The sequence below is a fragment of the Leucoraja erinacea genome, unplaced genomic scaffold, assembly GCF_028641065.1.
Source record: "Leucoraja erinacea ecotype New England unplaced genomic scaffold, Leri_hhj_1 Leri_190S, whole genome shotgun sequence".
Taxonomy (NCBI): Eukaryota; Metazoa; Chordata; class Chondrichthyes; order Rajiformes; family Rajidae; genus Leucoraja; species Leucoraja erinaceus.
In genome coordinates, this window is record NW_026576091.1 from 186,648 (window position 1) to 206,504 (window position 19,857).

The 19,857-nt window shown below is 48.7% G+C and overlaps 1 protein-coding gene across 2 annotated transcripts; it reads left to right on the forward strand.

Moving 5' to 3' along the window:
• The first annotated feature begins 623 nt into the window (after window positions 1–623).
• On the forward strand, window positions 624–18,704 carry LOC129716225 (mth938 domain-containing protein-like). Of its 2 annotated transcripts, XM_055666095.1 has the most exons (4): window positions 624–1,273; window positions 5,152–5,303; window positions 6,170–6,265; window positions 17,956–18,704. In XM_055666095.1, exons 2-4 carry the CDS (start codon window positions 5,172–5,174, stop codon window positions 18,094–18,096), a joined length of 369 nt encoding a protein of 122 aa, XP_055522070.1. In that variant the 5' UTR covers window positions 624–1,273; window positions 5,152–5,171; the 3' UTR covers window positions 18,097–18,704. The 2 variants fall into 2 exon arrangements, with proteins under 2 accessions (XP_055522070.1, XP_055522071.1); XM_055666096.1 differs by lacking the exon at window positions 624–1,273 and having other exon boundaries at window positions 4,858–5,303.
• The last annotated feature ends 1,153 nt before the right edge of the window (window positions 18,705–19,857 follow it).

Sequence of the window (19,857 nt, forward strand, 5' to 3'; positions counted from 1 at the left end):
TATTTTTAAGGCAGAGATACATAGATTCTCGACGAGTACGGGTTCAGGGATTATGTGGACAAGGGAGGAGAGTGGGGTTAAGAGTGAGAGATAGATCAGCCGTGATTGAATGGCGGAGTAGACTTGATGGGCCGAATGGCCTAATTCTGCTCCTATCTCATGAACTTATGAACTTACTGTATGACTCTATCACTACCACAACTAATAACACACCCTTCAGCAGGAAGGAAAACCAAGGGCGGTCACGGTGGCGCAGCGGTAGAGTTGCCGCGTTACAGCGCTTGAAGCGCCGGAGACCCGGGTTCGATCCCAACCGCGGGTGCTGTCTGTACGGAGTTTGTACGTTTTCCCCGTGACCCACGTAGGGTTTCTCCGAGATCTTCGGTTTCCAAAGACGTGCAGGCTTGTAGGTTAATTGGCTTGTGTTTGGGTTGAAAACGGATATGAGAAAACACTTTTTCTCACAGAGGGTTGTGAGTCTGTGGAATTCTCTGCCTCAGAGGCCGGTGGAGGCCGGTTCTCTGGATACTTTCAAGAGAGAGCTAGATAGGGCTCTTAAAAATAGCAGAGTCAGGGGATATGGGGAGAAGGCAGGAACGGGTACTGATTGATGATCAGCCATGATCACATTGAAAGGCGGTGCTGGCTCGAAGGGCCGAATGGCCTACTCCTGCACCAATTTCATTCAGACTTCGGTTTGAATGACAATAAAGGCTATCTAATCTAATCTAATCTAATCTATTGTCTATTGTCTATTGTCTATTGTCTATTGTCATACTTGGTACAAGATACAAGATACAAGATACATTTAATTGTCATTTGTAATGGTATAAGTGTAAATTGTCCCTATTGTGTGTAGGCTTGTGTTAGTATGCGGGGATCGCTGGTCGGCACAGACATGGTGGGCCGAAGGGCCTGTTTCTGCACTGTATCTCCAAACTAAACAAAAATAAACTGAAGAACCTTAAAGGGAGGGTGGGGAGGAAATATCCTCCTGTGATTCATATCGTAGAAATTCATTATTTTCCAAGATTAGGAGTAATTTGGGTGTGATGTGGATTTTATAAAGCAAGGCTGGTGGCTTCTGAACATTGCACTGAATTCTACTTACAGCCAGACCTTGCTGGAGCATAACCAGAACCGATTTAGACTTCACGCTCCTGAAATAGAAAGAATATTCCAGCAGTGACATTAAGCGGTGAGGACACTGTCCAGCAAGTGACAAACATACAGCTAACTCTGCTGCTCCTGTACAATTCAGTGTTCCAAACAGGTACATTTCAGCTGCTTTTGTGTCTAGCAATATGTAATTGGACTGCACGGTGGAGCAGCGGTAGTTGCCGCCTCCCAGCGCCAGAGACCCGTGTGCGATCCCGACTACGGGTGCTGTCTGTACGGAGTTTGTACGTTCTACCAGTGACCTGCGTGGGTTTTCTCCGGGTGCTCCGGTTTCCTCCCACACACCAAAGACGTGCAGGTTTGTAGGCTAAATGGCTTGGTATAAATGTAAAATTGTCCCTAGTGTGTGTGTAGGGTAGTGTTAAGGCCCTGTCCCACTAGGCAAATTTTTTCAGCGATTGCCGGCATCATTGATTGACGTGTCAGGTCACCGAAAAATATGCGCGGTGATGACGTATGATGCGCGGTGATGACGTATTGACGTATTGTTGATTGGTGACATATTATTGATGACGTATTGTTTTGTCAAGTGTCGCAACGTTGTTTTTGTCGCCGCTGGATTTTGAAGTGTTCAAAATCTTTTGGCGACCCTGATATGACGCTGGGAGTCGCCGAAAAAAATCGGCAAGTGGGACAGGCCCTTTAGCGCATGGGGATCGCTGGTCGGTGCGGACTCGGTGGGCCGAAGGGCCTGTGTTTGCGCTGTATCTCTAAACTGATCTAAACAAACTAACATAAATACTCTTTAAGCAGGGGTATGTTTTGATGTACACAGTTTATTTGTCATACTCCTTCATAACATAGAAACATAGAAACATTGAAAATAGGTGCAGGAGTAGGCCATTCGGCCCTTCGAGCCTGCACCGTCATTCAATATGATCATGGCTGATCATCCAACTCAGTATCCCATCCCTGCCTTCTCTCCATACCCCCTGATCCCTTTAGCCACAAGGGCCACATCTAACTCCCTCTTAAGTATAGCCAATGAACTGGCCTCAACTGCCTTCTGTGGCAGAGAATTCCACAGATTCAGCACTCTCTGTTAAAAAAATGATTTTCTCATCTCGGTCCTAAAAGATTTCCCCCTTATCCTTAAACTGTGACCCCCTTGTTCTGGACTTCCCCAACATCGGGAATAATCTTCCTGCATCTAGCCTGTCCAACACCTTAAGAATGTTGTAAGTTTCTATAAGATCCCCCCTCAATCTCCTAAATTCTAGTGAATAATAAGATGTTCATGCATGAGCATTGAACTCTCACAATTCTGTTAGCCCTTGCTGTCTCCTCCCCTTCCTGCCTCTCCCTCTCCCTCTCCCTCAGCCCTCGGGCTCCACCTTCTCCTTTTTCCTTTCTCCTCCCCGCCTTCCCCCACCCCCCCATCAATCTGAATATGGGTTTCGGCCCGAAACGTTGCCTATTTCCTTCGCTCCATAGATGCTGCTGCACCCGCTGAGTTTCTCCAGCATTTTTGTGTACCTTCGATTTTCCAGCATCTGCAGTTCCTTCTTAAACACATTGCACAAGCAACTGCAAATACTTTAAAAGTGTAATAAATTCGATTAGTTTATTGTCACGTGTACCGAGGTACAGTGAAAAGCTTTTGTTGCGCGCTAACCAGTCAGCAGAAAGACAACACATGATTACAATCGAGCCGTTCACAGTGTACAGATACAGGATAAAGGGAATAACGTTTAGTGCAAGGTAAAGCCAGTAAAGTCTGATCAAGGATAGTCCGAGTGTCACCAATGAGGTAGACAGTAGTTCAGCACTGCTCTCTGGTTGTGCTATAAGGTCGTAAGTGAGAGGAGTACAATTAGGCCATTCGGCCCATCAAGTCTACTCCATCATTCAACCATGGCTGATCTATCTCTCCCTCCTAACCCCATTCTCCTGCCTTCTCTCCATAACCCCTTACACCCATACTAATCAAGAATCTATCCATCTCTGCCTTGAAAATATCCACCGACTTGGCCTCCACAGCCGTCTGTGGCAATACATTCCACAGATTCACCACCCTCTGACTAAAGTGGTAAGATGATTCGGTTGCCTGAACTCACACCTAGCAGGCAACCCCTGACCCCTCTCACCCTGGCCACAAACTCTTTGAATCACTTCCCTCTGGAAGGCGACTCCGGACTGTCAAAGCTGCCACAGTCAGACATAAAAACAGTTTTTTTGTCCACAAATAGTAGCTCTACTCAATAACCGAAAGTCTGTAGCCTCCTTTTGCTCTGGTATTTTATTTAATTCACATGTTTAAACTCTAATGTTTTATTAGTAATGTTTAATGTTTTATGTGTAATTCGTAACTGTCACTATATGTCATGTTGTCACTTGCGGGCGGAGCACCAAGGCAAATTCCTTGTATGTGAATACTTGGCCTGCAAGTAATGGTGAACTTTCATTTAATGGGGGTGAAATGAAAATGGACTTTTCATGCCCAAGACCAGAAGACTAGACAAGCGTTGAAGAAACACTTAGACAAGTACATGGATAAATCTCCAAATCTGAGGAAGGACATTATTGCCATAGAGGGAGTGCAGAGAAGGTTCACCAGACTGATTCCTGGGATGTCAAGACTGTCTTATGAAGAAAGACTGGATAGACTTGGTTTATACTCTCTAGAATTTAGGAGATTAAGAGGGGATCTTATAGAAACTTACAAAATTCTTAAGGGGTTGGACAGGCTAGATGCAGGAAGATTGTTCCCGATGTTGGGGAAGTCCAGGACAAGGGGTCACAGCTTAAGGATAAGGGGGAAATTATTTAAAACCGAGATGAGAAGAACTTTTTTCACACAGAGAGTGGTGAATCTCTGGAACTCTCTGCCGCAGAGGGTAGTTGAGGCCAGTTCATTGGCTATATTTAAGAGGGAGTTAGATGTGACCCTTGTGGCTAAAGGGATCAGGGGGTATGGAGAGAAGGCAGGTACGGGATACTGAGTTGGATGATCAGCCATGATCATATTGAATGGCGGTGCAGGCTCGAAGGGCCAAATGGCCTACTCCTGCACCTAATTTCTATGTTTCTATGTTTCTATAAGACAGGTTTGGATGGATATAGCTCAATTTCTGTGCCTTTTGCCCGATGGGAGAGGGGAGAAGAAGGAATGGCCAGGGTGTGATAGACCCCGTGGTCGGAAGTCTGGGCTGGATGATGGACTGATCCTGCATCTTGCCGTCCAAGAAAAATCATAAAAGGGGTAGAGTCTCTTGCCCAGTGTAGGTGAATCGAGGACAAGGGGACGTAGGTTTCAGGTGAAGGGAAAAGATTTAATAGAATTCTGAGGTGTAACCTTTTCACACAAAGGGTGGTGGGTGCATGGAACGAGCTGCCGGAGGAGGTAGTTGAGGCTGGGACTATCCCAACGTTTAAGAAACAGTTAGACAGGTACATGGATAGAACAGGTTAGGATGGATATGGACCAAATGCAGGCAGGTGGGACTAGTGCAGATGGGACATGTTGGCGGGTGTGGGCAAGTTGGGCCGAAGCAGGCACAGAAATCGCTATCAAAACATGGGGGGGGGGGGGGGGGGGGGACGCAATTTTCTTCGCGGCGGCACGCGTGTCTTCGGCCGTGGACGTTGTGGATGGTAACATCGGAAGCTGACCTGGTTGGTAACCGACTCCGAACTCCAGCAACAGCAGTTTCGTCCGTCCAGAATCGTGGGGCTTGAATCGGCCCGTTCGCGGGGCCTTTCATCGCCCGGCGGGGGCTTCAACATCGGGAGCCTCGATCGCCTCGATGCAGCAGTTTGATTTTAAGCCGCGCCGGGCGCTGAAAGGCCTCGCGTAATTGTATTCCCACCACAAGCTGGTTTAACGTTTTATGTCTCATTCCCAACTGTCACCGTATGTCATGTTGTCACTTGCGGGCGGAGCACCAAGGCAAATTCCTTGTATGTGAATATACTTGGCCAATAAACGTATTCATTCTTTCGTTCATTCATCAGATTGAGAATCTCGTGCAGGTTTTGCGCTCTTCCAAAGAATGACGTCTCCGCAGATAGCCTCGCTGTCCTGGGGTCGGATGAAGGTCCGGGACTGTGCCACGGCGTACAAGGACTGCAAGGTGTGGCCAGGGGGAAGTCGACCCTGGGACTGGAGAGAGACGGGGACTGACGTGAGTCAGAGCGGTGGTGGCAGCTCGGAGGAGCAAGGAGTTGAAGAAACAGTGACATAGTTATTGTACAGCATGCAAACAGGCCCTTCTGCCCACTTATCCATGCCAAGCAACATGGCAGATTGGTCTTCCCATATGACAGGCGTGAGGGGGGAGGGGGGCGGAGAGAACTAAGGTGTACCTGGCGTGGGATGTAAGGCGACACAGCGGAAGAGATGCTGCCTCTCAGCGCCTGGGACCCGGGTTCGATCCCAATAAGGGTGCTGTCTGTACGGAGTTTGTACATTCCCCCCCGTGACCTGCATGGGTTTTCTCTGAGATCTTCGGTTTCCTCTCACACTCTAAAGACATGCATGTTTGTAGGTTAGAGTTAGACAATAGACAACAGGTGCAGGCGTAGGCCATGTGGCCCATTGAGCCAGCACCGCCATTCAATGTGACCATGGCTGATCATCCCCAATCAGTACCCCGTTCCTGCCTTCTCCCCATATCCCCTGACTCCGCTATCTTAAAGAGCCCTATCTAGCTCTCTCTTGAAAGCATCCAGAGAACCGGCCTCCACCGCCCTCTGAGGCAGAGAATTCCACAGACTCACAACTCTCTGGGTGAAAAGGTTTTTCCTCATCTCCGTTCTAAATGGCTTACCCCTTATTCTTAAACTGTGGCCCCTGGTTCTGTACTTCCCCAACATCGGGAATTGGTTGGGTGTAGGTGTAAATTGTCCCTGGTGTGTGTGTAGATCTAGTGTACGGGGTGATCGCTGGTCGGCGGGGACTCGGTGGGCCGAAGGGCCTGTTTCGGCGCTGTATCTCCAAAGTAAAACTGAACTAAACGGTGTGTTGATGGCTATTTTCTCTCCCATTCAGCATTACCCTGGAGTCCAGGCAGCGGATGTGGAGGAAATCGTTAACAAAGGGATTCGGACGCTAGTTATTGGCTGTGGGATGAGTGAGGCCTTGCAGGTTGGTGTCTCGTTGACCGCATTCACTTGTCACTGCCTGTGTTGAACTGAATGGTGATAATAATGCAGGTGTGTGGGAAGGAAGTGCAGATGGCAAAATATTGCACTGTTTTATCCACAGATTCACCACCCTCTGACTAAAGTGGTAAGATGGTACATAGAAATGCAGGAGAAACTCAGCGGGTGCAGCAACATCTATGGAACGAAGGAGATAGGCAATTTAACCATATAACCATATAACAATTACAGCACGGAAACAGGCCATCTCGACCCTTCTAGTCCGTGCCGAACACGCATTCTCCCCTAGTCCCATCTACCTGCGCTCAGACCATAACCCTCCATTCCTTTCTCGTCCATATAACTATCCAATTTATTTTTAAATGATAATAACGAACCTGCCTCCACCACCTTCACTGGAAGCTCATTCCACACAGCTACCACTCTCTGAGTAAAGACGTTCCCCCTCATGTTACCCCTAAACTTCTGTCCCTTAATTCTCAAGTCATGTCCCCTTGTTTGCATCTTCCCTCCTCTCAGTGGGAAAAGCTTGTCCACATCAACTCTGTCTATCCCTCTCATCATTTTAAAGACCTCTATCAAGTCCCCCCTTAACCTTCTGCGCTCCAAAGAATAAAGCCCTAACTTGTTCAACCTTTCTCTGTAACTTAGTTGCTGAAACCCAGGCAACATTCTAGTAAATCTCCTCTGTACTCTCTCTATTCTGTTGACATCCTTCCCATAATTAGGCGACCAATGTTTTGGGCCGAAACCCTTCTTCAGACCCAAAGTAGTAAGATGATTCGGTTGCCCAAACTCACACCTTACAGGCAACCCCTGACCCCTCCTCTCACCCTGACCACAAACTCTTTGAATCACTTCCCTCTGGAAGGCGGCTCCGGACTGTCAAAGCTGCCACAGCCAGACATAAAAACTGCTTTTTTCCATGGGTAGCTCTACTCAATAACCAAAAGTCTGTAGCCTCCTTTTGCTCTGGTATTTTATTTAATTCACATGTTTAAATTATAATGTTTTATTAGTCATGTTTAATGTTTTATGTGTCATTCGTAACTGTCACTGTATGTCATGTTGTCACTTGCGGGCGGAGCACCAAGGCAAATTCCTTGTATGTGAATACTTGGCCAATAAACTTATACATTCATGCTGGTGTACACCAAAGATAGAAACAATAAGCCTGGAGTAACTCAGCAGGTCAGGCAGCATCTCTGGAGAGAAGGAATGGGTGACGCTTCGGGTCGAGACCCATCTCCAGACAACTTCTTCATGCGTTTGAGGCAGCAAGGTGATGCCATCCGCTTCGACATCCGTAGGTGCCCGCCCTAAAAAAGGGCGCATGCTCCGGGTTGGCGCCAAGCTGCGGAGCTGCTGCTGCTGTCTCTGTTTGGTGTCAAGTTGGGAAAAGGGGAAGTACAACGGGATCTGGGGGTCCTTGTTCATCAGTCAATTAAAGTAAGCATGCAGGTACAGCAGGCAGTGAAGAAAGTGAATAGCATGTTGGCCTTTATAACAAGAGGAATTGAGTATAGGAGCAAAGGGGTCCTTCTGCAGTTGTATGGGGCCCTAGTGAGACCACACCTGGAGTATTGTGTGCAGAATCTTGTGTAATTTAAGGAAGGACATTCTTGCTATTGAGGGAGTGCAGCGTGGGTTTACAAGGTTAATTCCCGGGATGGCGGGACTGTCATATGCTGAGAGAATGGAGCAGCTGGGCTTGTATACTCTGGAATTTTGAAGGATGAGAGGGGATCTTATTGAAACATATAAGATTATTAAGGGTTTGGACACGCTGGAGGCAGGAAACATGTTCACGATGTTGGGGGAGTCCAGAACCAGGGGCCACAGTTTAAGAATAAGGGGTAAGTCATTTAGAACGGAGATGAGGAAACACTTTTTCTCACAAAGAGTTGTGAGTCTGTGGAATTCTCTGCCTCAGAGGGCGGTGGAGGTCGATTCTCTGGATACTTTCAAGCGAGAGCTAGATAGGGCTCTTAAAGATAGCAGAGTCAGGGGATATGGGGAAGAAGGAAGGAACGGGGTACTGATTGGGGATGATCAGCCATGATCACATTGAATGGCGGTGCTGGCTCGAACGGGCTGAATGGCCTACTCCTGCACCTATTGTCTATTGTCTATTGTTGTCATTTGACTGACTGAGGTCCGTTGACAGGGCTCACCACGGGGAAGTCGACAACATGAGCCCCATATCCCCTGACTCCGCTATCTTTAAGACCCCTATATAACTCTCTCTTGAAAGCATCCAGTGAATTGGCCTCCACTGCCTTCTGAGGCAGAGAATTCCACAGATTCACAACTCTCTGGGTGAAAAAGTTTTTGCTCATATCTGGGGAAGGATGTGCCGGCTCTGGAGAGGGTCCAGAGGAGGTTTACGAGAATGATCCCAGGAATGAGTGGGTTAACATATGATGAGTGTTTGTCGGCACTGGGCCTGTACTCGCTGGAGTTTACAAGGTTGAGGGGGCTCCTCATTGAAACTTACAGAATAGTGAAAGGCCTGGATAGAGTGGATGTGGAGAGGATGTTTCCACTAGTGGGAGAGTCTAAGAGCAGAGGGAACAGCCTCAGAATAAAAGGACGTACTTTGGAAAAGAGATGAGGAGGAATTTCTTGAGTCAGAGGGTGGTGAATCTGTGGAATTCTTTGCCACAGAAGGCTGTGGAGGCCAAGTCAGTGGATATTTTTTAAGGCAGAGATAGATAGATTCTTGATTAGCAGTTAGTACGGGGGTCAGGGGTTATGGGGAGAAGGCAGGAGAATGGGGTTAGGAGGGAGCGATAGATCAGCCATGATAGAATGGCAGAGCAGAGTTGATGGGCCGAATGGCCTAATTCTGTTCCTAATACGGTTCCTAATTCCTTATGAAGGGAATTGCAAGTGCACGACTCCAACACATGGTGGCAGCATTGGCCACGTGTCATCAGCTCTGACACAAAGCTGAAGCAAAGAGCCATGGAGACTCGGGGAACTGCAGATGCTAGAATACAACTAAAACACAAAGTGCTGGAGGAACTCAACGGATCAGACAGCATCTCTGGAGAGAAGGAACGGGTGATGTTTCGGGTCGAGACCCTTCTTCAGATCTTGCACAAAGCAAGGGTCATTTAAAGTTGGAGAAGTCAATATTCATACAAGGTCACAGGTTATAGGAGTGGAATTAGGCCATTCGGCCCATCGAGTCCATTCCGCCATTCAATCATGGCCTATCTCTGCCTCCCAATTCCATTTTCCTGCCTTCTCCCGATAATCCTTGATATTATTGTGTATAAAATCATGAGAGGAATAGATCGGGTAGATGCACAGAGTATCTTGCCCAGAATAGGGGAATCGAGGACCAGAGGACATAGGTTCAAGGTGAAAGGGAAATATATTTAATAGGAATCTGGTGGGTAACTTCTTTACACAAAGGTGGTGGGTGGATGGAACGAGCTGCCAGAGGAGATAGTTGAGACAGGGAATACCCCAATGTTTAAGAAACAGTTAGACAGGTACATGGATAGGACAGGTTTGGAGGGATATGGACCAAGCGCAGGCAGGTGGGACTAGTGTAGATGGGACATGTTGGCCGGTGTGGGCATGTTGGGCTGAAGGGCCTGTTTCCACGCTGTATCACTCTATGAGAGCAGATGAAGGAAATGTACAATGATTCAATATTGGCTGAGGGGAGGATGCACTTTGTGCTTTGCTCAAGATCCCAGCTTCTCTTCCTTGTGTCTCACTTTTGGAGTCTGAAGAAGGGTCCTGCCACAAACCTCACCTATCCATTTTCTCCACAGATGCTGCCTGACCCGCTGAGTTACTCCAGCACTATGTAAAACGTCACCTATCCATGTTCTCCACAGATGCTGGCTGACCCGCTGAGTTACTCCAGCACTCTGTGAAACGTCACCTATCCATGTTCTCCACAGATGCTGCCTGACCCGCTGAGTTACTCCAGCACTCTGTGAAACGTCACCTATCCATGTTCTCCACAGATGCTGCCTGATCAGTTTAATGCTGATAAGTGTGAGGTGCTACATCTTGGCAGGACAAATCAAAATAGGACGTACATGGTAAATGGTAGCGAATTGAGGAATGCAGATGAACAGAGGGATCTAGGAATAACTGTGCATAGTTCCCTGAAGGTGGAATCTCATGTAGATAGAGTGGTAAAGAAAGCTTTTGGTGTGCTGGCCTTTATAAATCAGAGCACTGAGTATAGAAGTTGGGATGTAATGTTAAAATTGTACAAGGCATTGGTGAGACCAATTCTGGAGTATGGTGTACAATTTTTGGTCGCCCAATTATAGGAAGGATGTCAACAAAATAGAGAGAGTACAGAGGAGATTTACTAGAATGTTGCCTGGGTTTCAGCAACTAAGTTACAGAGAAAGGTTGAACAAGTTAGGTCTTTATTCTTTGGATCGCAGAAGGTTAAGGGGGGACTTGATAGAGGTCTTTAAAATGATGAGAGGGATAGACAGAGTTGACGTGGATAAGCTTTTCCCACTGAGAGTAGGGAAGATTCAAACAAGGGGACATGACTTGAGAATTAAGGGACAGAAGTTTAGGGGTAACATGAAGGGGAACTTCTTTACTCAGAGAGTGTGGAATGAGCTTCCAGTGGAAGTGGTGGAGGTAGGTTCGATTTTATCATTTAAAAATAAATTGGATAGGCATATGGATGGGAAAGGAATGGAGGGTTATGGTCTGAGTGCAGGTATATGGGACTAGGGGAGAATAAGTGTTCGGCACGAACTTGTAGGGCCGAGATGGCCTGTTTCCGTGCTGTAATTGTTATATGGTTATATTGTTCTATGGACCCGCTGAGTTACTCCAGCACTCTGTGTCCATTTGTGTATTGACCAGCAGTTCCTTGTTTCCACTCACTGCCAAGTCAACCTTGTCTACAACTACGAAACAATCAGATGAAACCATATCATCTGAACCTTAAATACCAAGACCTAAAGGAATTTAATTTAGATAGACACAAAATGTTGGAGTAACTCAGCGGGACAGGCAGCATCTATGGAGAGAAGGAATGGGTGACGTTTCCGATTGAACAAATGTATCTCGTGGTTGCGGGGTCTGGCAGAATAAAATGTTCGACACAATCCTGATTTGCTTTGGCACTACAGCCATCCAAGACCGCAGGAAATTGCACACAGTTTATTTTAGTTTAGAGATACAGCGCGGAAACAGGCCCTTCGGCCCACCGGGTCCGCGCCGACCAGTGATCCCCGCACACTAACACTATCCTACACCCACTATGGACAATTTACAATTACACCAAGTCAATTAACCTACAAGCCTGCACGTCTTTGGAGAGTGGGAGGAGATCAGAGATCCGGGAGAAAAGCCACGCAGGTCACGGGGAGAACGTGCAAACTCCATACGGACAGCACCGGTAGTCGGGATTAAACCCGCGTCTCTGGCGCTGTGAGGCAGCAACTCTACCGCTGCGCCACCGTGCTGCTGACTTACTCGAGCAGCACGGCTTCGTGTTCGCTCGAAGGGCCGAATGGCCTGCTCCTGCACCTATTGTCTATTGTCTATTGCCTATTGCTGAGTTAGTCCAGCATTTTGTGTCTCACTTGTGGCTCTAGTTATGAAGTAACGACAATTTCTCATTGAGATGAAGTGGATGGTGCTGGCCATTGACCACATCAAAGGCTGAGGTTGAGGGTATTCATGTTCATAAGGGATAGGAGAAGAATTAGGCCATTCAGCCCATCAAGTCTACTCCGCCATTCAATCATGGCTGATCTATCTCTCCATAACCCCTGACACCCGTACTGATCAAGAATGTATCTATCCATTGACTTGGCCTCCACCCCCATCAGTGGCAAAGAATCATCGCGCTCTGGGCTTCACGGTGGCGCAGCGAGTTGCTGCCTCACAGCGCCAGAGACCCGGGTTCGATCCCGACTACGGGTGCTGTCTGTACGGAGTTTGCACGCTCTCCCCGTGACCACGTGGGTTTTCTCCGAGATATTCGGTTTCCTCCCACACTCCGAAGACGTGCAGCTTTGTCGGTTAATTGGCTCAGTGTGAATGTAAATTGTCCCTGGTGTGTGTGTAGGATAGTGTTAGTGTGCGTGGATCGCTGGTCAGCGCAGACTCGATGGGCCGAAGGGCCTGTTTTCACACTCGAGGGACAAGTGTGGGAGGCAGGAAGCATGTTCCCGATGTTGGTGGAGGTCCAGAACCAGGGGCCACAGTTTACGAATAAGGGGTAAGCCATTTAGAACGGAGACGAGGAAACACTTTTTCTCACAGAGAGTTGTTAGTCTGTGGAATTCTCTTCCTCAGAGGGCGGTGGAGGCCGGTTCTCTGGATACTTTCAAGAGAGAGCTAGATAGGGCTCTTAAAGATAGCAGAGTCAGGGGATATGGGGAGAAGACAGGAGCAGGGTACTAATTGGGGATGATCAGCCATGATCACATTGAATGGCGGTGCTGGCTCGAAGGGCCGAATGGCCTACTCCTGCACCTATTGTCTATTGTCTATTGCCATGCTTTCACTATACAATAACTTTATTCATCCCAGGAGGGAAATTGAATCATAAAACACAACAAGATACATGAAACATGAAATTAAAGTGACGAGTGGAATGTCCAGGATTGGGGATGTGCAAAGATTGGGGGAGGGGGGGAGAGAGGGGGAGGGGGATGAGGGGACAGGATTGGGAAGGGGGGGGGGGGGGGTGTCAGTTTCAGTCTACCCCACGACAGAAGGGGGAGGGGTAGTACAGTTTGATAGCCACATGGAAGAAGGATCTCCTGTGGCGTTGTGTGCTGCATCTTGGTGGAACCTGTCTGTTGCTGAAGGTGCTCCTCAGGTTGACCAGGGTGTTGACCACGGAGGGGGTGAGCTGTATTGTCCAGGATGCTCCACAGTTTGAGGAGCACCCTCCCCTCCATGACCAACCTCCCGTGAATCCAACTCCAGCTACAGCCCCCAGGACAGAGCCGGCGTTCCGGATGAGTTTGTTGATCCTGTTGGCGTCCGACGTCCCGAAAGGCTTATCATTCATTATTGAAAATTTATCTTTATTGATTCTGTCCAACAGATCTGTTTTCCATCAGCGCGAGGAGGAAATAAAGATGGATGGCTTGCCGATAAAATCTAATTATGGGAGATATTCTCCAATCAGGTTGATAAATATCACTATATACTGCTTCAATTTCCAGACTGTCTAAGTCTTGCACTGCATAGAAAATGCCCACACTGGCACAACTAGGTTAGGATCTTATAGAAACAAAAACATTAGATAATAGACAATAGGTGCAGGAGTAGGCCATTCGCCCCTTCAGGCCAGCACCACCATTCAATATGATCAAGGCTGATCATCCATCAATCAGTACCCCGTTCCTGCTTTCTTCCCATATCCCCTGACTCGAAGGGCCGAATGGCCTCCACCTGCACCTATTTTCTATGTTTCTATGTTTCTATGACTCCGCTATCTTTAAGAGCCCTGTCTAGCTCTCTCTTGAAAGTATCCAAAGAACCGGCCTCCACTGCCCTCTGAGGCAGTGAATTCCACAGATTTAGATCAGATTAGATTAGATTAGATTCCTTTATTGTCATTCAGACCTTTCGGTCTGAACGAAATTTCATGCCTGCAGTCATACATGTAATATAACCATATAACCATATAACAATTACAGCACGGAAACAGGCCATCTCGGCCCTACAAGTCCGTGCCGAACAATTTTTTTTCCCTTAGTCCCACCTGCCTGCACTCATACCATAACCCTCCATTCCCTTCTCATCCATATGCCTATCCAATTTATTTTTAATCCATATGCCTATCCAATTTATTTTTATGTAATAATAAATAACAAAACACACAATAAACACAAATGAGCATCCACCACAGTGAGTTCACCAGGAACCTCCTCACTGTGATGGAGGCAAAAGTCTTAAAGTCTCTGTCTCTTCCCTCCTTGTTCTCCCTCTGCGCTGAGGCGATCCAGGCCTCCGACGTTGTTATCACGCCAGATGATGGTAAGTCATCTCCGCGAACGGGCCGGTTCAAGCTCCGTGGCCCAGGGTGGTCGAAGCTGCCGAAGCTGCCGCCCTCCAGTCCAGCGGACGCAGTTGCGGGAGCTCTGGAAAAACAGGTCACCAACCCGGGACCTGCGAGCTCCCGACGATGCCGTCCACTGGGCCCGCGGCCGAGCCCAGAATTCAGGCCGCCGCCGCCGGAACGCCGCCACAGCTCTGAAGCCCCGAAGCCGGGCCACCGCCACCGGAACGCCGGAACACCGCCACAGCTACGAAGTCGGTTGGTGAGTCCTGGCTGGCTCTGCCTCCGGAGCCTTGAGGTCGGTCACAGTTGGAGGCCGCCAGCTCCGCCATTAGGCCTCAGCGCAGACGGAGGCAGAGAAGGGGGGATACGACACGAAAAAGTCGCATTCCCCCGAAGGAAGAGACAAAAAACATGTTTCACCCACCCCACGCCCACCCCCCCCACACATATACACAACCTAATAAACAAACATTCAACTAAAACAGGACAAAAGTAAACAACAAAAAAAGTAAAAACAGACGGACTGCAGGCGAGCCGCAGCTGTCAACAGCGCCACCAGCGACTCACCGCTCTCTGTGTGAAAAAGTGTTTCCTCGTCTCCGTTCTAAATGGCTTACCCCTTATTCTTAAACTGTGTGGTCCCTGGTTCTGGACTGCCCCAACATTGGGAACATGTTTCCCGCCTCTAGCGTGTCCAAACCCTTAATAATCTTATATGTTTCAATACGTGTGGTTACTATTGCAAGAAACAAGCTATTATGCTGACAGGTAAGACCACAGAGAACACATCGCAGGTACTGACGTCCACACCATCGAAGTGGATCTACCGGAGGCGCTGCCTCAAAAATGCAGCCAGCATCATCAGGATGTCAGGATTGCCATAGAGGGAGTGCATTGCCATAGAGGGAGTGCAGAGAAGGTTCACCAGACTGATTCCTGGGATGTCAGGACTGTCTTATGAAGAAAGACTGGATAGACTTGGTTTATACTCTCTAGAATTTAGGAGATTGAGAGGGGATCGTATAGAAACTTACAAAATTCTTAAGGTGTTGGACAGGCTAGATGCAGGAAGATTGTTCCCGATGTTGGGGAAGTCTAGGACAAGGGGTCACAGCTTAAGGATAAGGGGGAAATCCTTTAAAACTGAGATGAGAAGAACTTTTTTCACACAGAGAGTGGTGAATCTCTGGAACTCTCTGCCGCAGAGGGTAGTCAAGGCCAGTTCATTGGCTATATTTAAGAGGGAGTTCGATGTGGCCCTTGTGGCTAAGGGGATCAGGGGGTATGGAGAGAAGGCAGGTACGGGATACTGAGTTGGATGATCAGCCATGATCATATTGAATGGCGGTGCAGGCTCGAAGGGCCGAATGGCCTACTCCTGCACCTATTTTCTATGTTTCTATGTTTCTATGTCACGTACGGGTGTCAGGGGTTATGGGGAGGAGGCAGGAGAATGGGGTTAGGAGGGAGAGATAGATCTGCCATGATTGAATGGTGTAGTGGACCCGATGGTCCGAATGGCCTAATTCTACTCCTATCACTTATGACCTTATGATCAGAGGCCCACACCATCCTGGCCACACACTCCTACCACCACTGCCATCGGGAAGAAGGTACAGGAGCCTGAAAACTGTAACATCCAGGTTCAGGAACAGCTACTTCCCCACAAACATCAGTCTATTAAACCACGACAACCTCAAATAAGCTCTGAACTACAACAGACTATTACAATGGACCGAAGATTGTATTGTACTTCCGGTGGTGCTGGTGTCAGCAGCCTCCACCTACAGCCCGGTATATTTTTGTTTTTTTTGTTTATTTAGTTTGAAAAAGTGTGTTTTTTTGTGTGTTTTTTGGTGTTTTTATGGGGGAAGAGGGCACGGTGCGGGGGATACCGTCCTTCAGCCGCTTCCTGGTGAGGACGCGACTATTATTCGAGTCGCGTCCTCGCCCCCCCCACAGCGGCCTACCTACCTGGATTGGCGCAGCCTTTCCTGCCGGGATCGACCGGAGCTCCAGCAGCGGCGGGACAGCGCTGAAACATCGCGGGGCTGGCGATGCCTTACCGGGGGTCGCCGTCTGGAGCCCGGAGAGCTGGACCTGCTGCACCGACATCAAGGAGCTGCGGTTTGCGGAGCTCCCAACGCGGGCGGCGCTGATGGACAGCGCGGGGTCCTGTGACTCTGCCCGGCTCGGCCTGTGGACTCAGGAGCTGCAGACTCCGGAAGCGGGAGGCGGCTGATCAGGAGGTCCGGGCCGCTGAGGAGGAGGATGTTCACCGTCGGGGTTCGGCGTCGGCGTTCCACCAGCCCGGCGTGAGGGCCTGAACATCGGGCCACCCGGGGCGGCGACTGCGGGTGCTCGGAAGGCCCCGACCACGGATGAACACGGAGGGGAGGCTGGCTGGACTATGGTGCCATCCTCACCTTGGTGCCATTTATGTTATGTTGTGTCGTGGACTTTCTGTGTTTGTGTTTTTTTTAATTCAATTTCAATTTTATTTTTAATATGTTTTATTATTTATTTATTAATCTTCTTCTTTTTTATGATACTGCCCGTAAGGGAAATTCATTTCGTTGTCTCAAATTGAGACAATGACAATAAATTTGAATACAATACAATACAATACAAGATGGGTCTCGACCCGAAACGTAGACCATTCCTTCTCTCCAGAGTTGATGCCTCACCCGCTGAGTTACTCCAGCTTTTTTGTGTCTCCCTTCGATTTAAACCAGCATCTTATATAATAGACTATTATTACTATTGTTGTACTTGTTGTTTGTTTTTAATGTGCTATATATATATATATATATATATATATATGTTTTAGTTATAGTTTAGGTTAGAGATGCTACATGGAAACAGACCCTTCAGTGTGTGTGTGTGCGTGTATGTATACACACACGCTCTTGAGCTTCTACACGATCTGTTCCTCTCATGATTTTGTACACCTCTATAAGATCACCCCTCATCCTCCTGCGCTCCATGGATAGAGGCCCAGCCGGCTCAACCTCTCCCCGTAACTCACACCCTCTAGTCCTGGCAACATCCTCGTAAATCTTCTTTGCACCCTTTCCAGCCTGAAAGTTTCCTCCCACACTCCAAAGACGTGCAGGTTTGTAGGTCAATTGGCTTGGTGCAAATGCAAAAAGGTTGTGCCTAGTGTGTGTAGGATGGTGTTGATGTGCGGGGGTGATCGCCTGCCGGCATGGACGCGGTGGGCCGAAGGGCCTGTTTCGGCGCTGTATCTCTAAACTAAACTAAAGCTAACAGTTTGTTTTATCGAAATGTACTTTAAAAATCGCCCTCCGCAGCTGTTGCCTGACTGGCTGAGTTCCCCCAGTACTTTGGTACAAGTGACAGGAGCAGAATTAGGCCGTTCGGCCCATCAAGTCTACTCCGCCGTTCAATCATGGCTGATCTATCTCTCGCTCCTAACCCCATTCTCCTGCCTTCTCCCCATAACCTCCGACACCCGCACTAATCAAGAATCTATCTATCTCTGCCTTAAAAATATCCACTGACTTGGCCTTCACAGCCGTCTGTGACAAGGTGTGTTTTGTTAAACAATACTGTTGGGTCACGGGTACATTTTGTTCTTGACCTTCTCTCTCTCTCTCTTGTTTACTCTGCTTCTTTGACAGGTTCCCTCCGCAACTCTCGATTACCTGCGGAACAAAGGTGTCGACGTGAAAGTGCTTCAGACCCAGGTGGCCGTGCGAGAGTACAACGCATTGGCCGGGGGAGGGGCGCGGGTGGGTGGGGTCTTCCATTCCACCTGCTGAGGACAATAGACAACAGGTGCAGGAGTAGGCCGTTCGGCCCCTCGAGCCAGCACCGCCATTCAATGTGATCATGGCTGATCATCCCCAATCAGTACCCCGTTCCTGCCTTCTCCCCATATCCCCTGACTCCGCTATCTTTAAGAGCCTTATCTCTTGAAAGCATCCAGAGAACCGGCCTCCACCGCCCTCTGAGGCAGAGAATTCCACAGACTCACAACTCTCTGTGAGAAAAAGTGTTTCCTGGTCTCCGTTCTAAATGGCTTACCCCTTATTCTGAAACCGTGGCCCCTGGTTCTGGACTCCCCCAACATCGGGGACATGTTTCCTGCCTCTAGCATGTCCAAACCCTTAATAATCTTATATGTTTCAATGAGATAACCTCTCATCCTTCTGAACTGCAGAGTGTACATGCCCAGCCGCTCCATTCTCTCAGCTTACAACAGCTATAACCCAGCCCGGAACGCAGAGTGCTGGAGTAACTCAGCCGGTCATAGTACAGCCCTTCCCCTGCTATGCCAATGGCCAGGCACCCCTGGGTCCTAATGCCCTTCCTTCTCTGCCAACCATTAGACACAGATGAGTCCTACCATCCTCAGCCTGCTATGCCAGCCTTGAGAATAGCGCTGGGTCCCACCATCATTCCATCCATGCTAAGCCGAGTTCCCGCTGCCCCCCCCCCCCTCTATGCCAGCCTTGAGACACCGCTGGGTCCTACTGCTCCGCCCCCTCTCTGCCAACCATTATACAAAGCTGGGTGCTACTGCCCTGCCCCTGCTATGCCAGCCTTGAGACACAATTTTGGGTCATGTTCAGAATTAGACCATCAAATCTACTCCGCCGTTCGATCATGGCTGATCTATCTCTCCCTCCTAAACCCCATCCTCCTGCCTTCTCCCCATAACCCCTGACCCCCGTTCTGATCAGGAATCTATCTACCTCTGCCTTAAAAATATCTGCCCTTCCCCCCCCCATGCCAATGATGAGTCAGCACGTGGTCCTCCTGCTGGGACATTGAACTGTACGGCACAGAAACAGGCCCTTCGGCCCACAAGGTTTGTGCATAACATGATGCCAAGTTCAACTAATCTCCTTTGCCTGTACCTGATCCATAATTTTCTATTCCCCGCACCTCAGTGCCTATCTAAAACAACACTATCTGCCTTATTGGGGGTGGGGTGGTGGGTGGGGACGGGGAGGTTACCCGACTTCCCACCATTGACTCCATCTACACCACGCTGCCTTGAAAAAGCAGCCAACAATTGAACATAGACTTGTCCCTGTCCCACCCCGGTCATTCCCTCTTCTCCCCGCTCCTGTCCGGCAGAAGGTACAGAAGCTTGAAAGCGCGCACCACCAGACTCAGGAACAGCTTCTTCCCCTCTGTTATCAGGCTTCTGAACGGCCCTTCCATAAGCTAGGGTGCTGTCCGATTCACCTCTACCCCATTGCGGACATAGACAATAGGCAATAGACAATAGGTGCAGGAGTAGGCCATTCGGCCCTTCGAGCCAGCACCGCCATTCAATGTGATCATGGCTGATCATTCCTAATCAGCACCCCGTTCCTGATTCTCCCCATATCCCCTGACTCCGCTATCTTCAAGAGCCCTATCTAGCTCTCTCTTGAAAGCATCATGCCAGAGAACCTGCCCTCTGAGGCAGAGAATTCCACACATTAGCAAAACTCTCTGTGTTAAAAATAGTGTTCCCTCATCTCCGTTCTAAAGGGCTGACCCCTTATTCTTAAAACTGTGGCCCCTGG

Coding starts and splice junctions, on each gene's coding strand:
- LOC129716225 (XM_055666095.1), top strand. CDS start 5,172: ATGACGTCTCCGCAGATAGCCTCGCTGTCCTGGGGTCGGATGAAGGTC. Junction 5,304..6,169: donor GGAGAGAGACGGGGACTGAC/GTGAGTCAGAGC, acceptor TCTCCCATTCAG/CATTACCCTGGAGTCCAGGC. Junction 6,266..17,955: donor GGATGAGTGAGGCCTTGCAG/GTTGGTGTCTCG, acceptor CTTCTTTGACAG/GTTCCCTCCGCAACTCTCGA.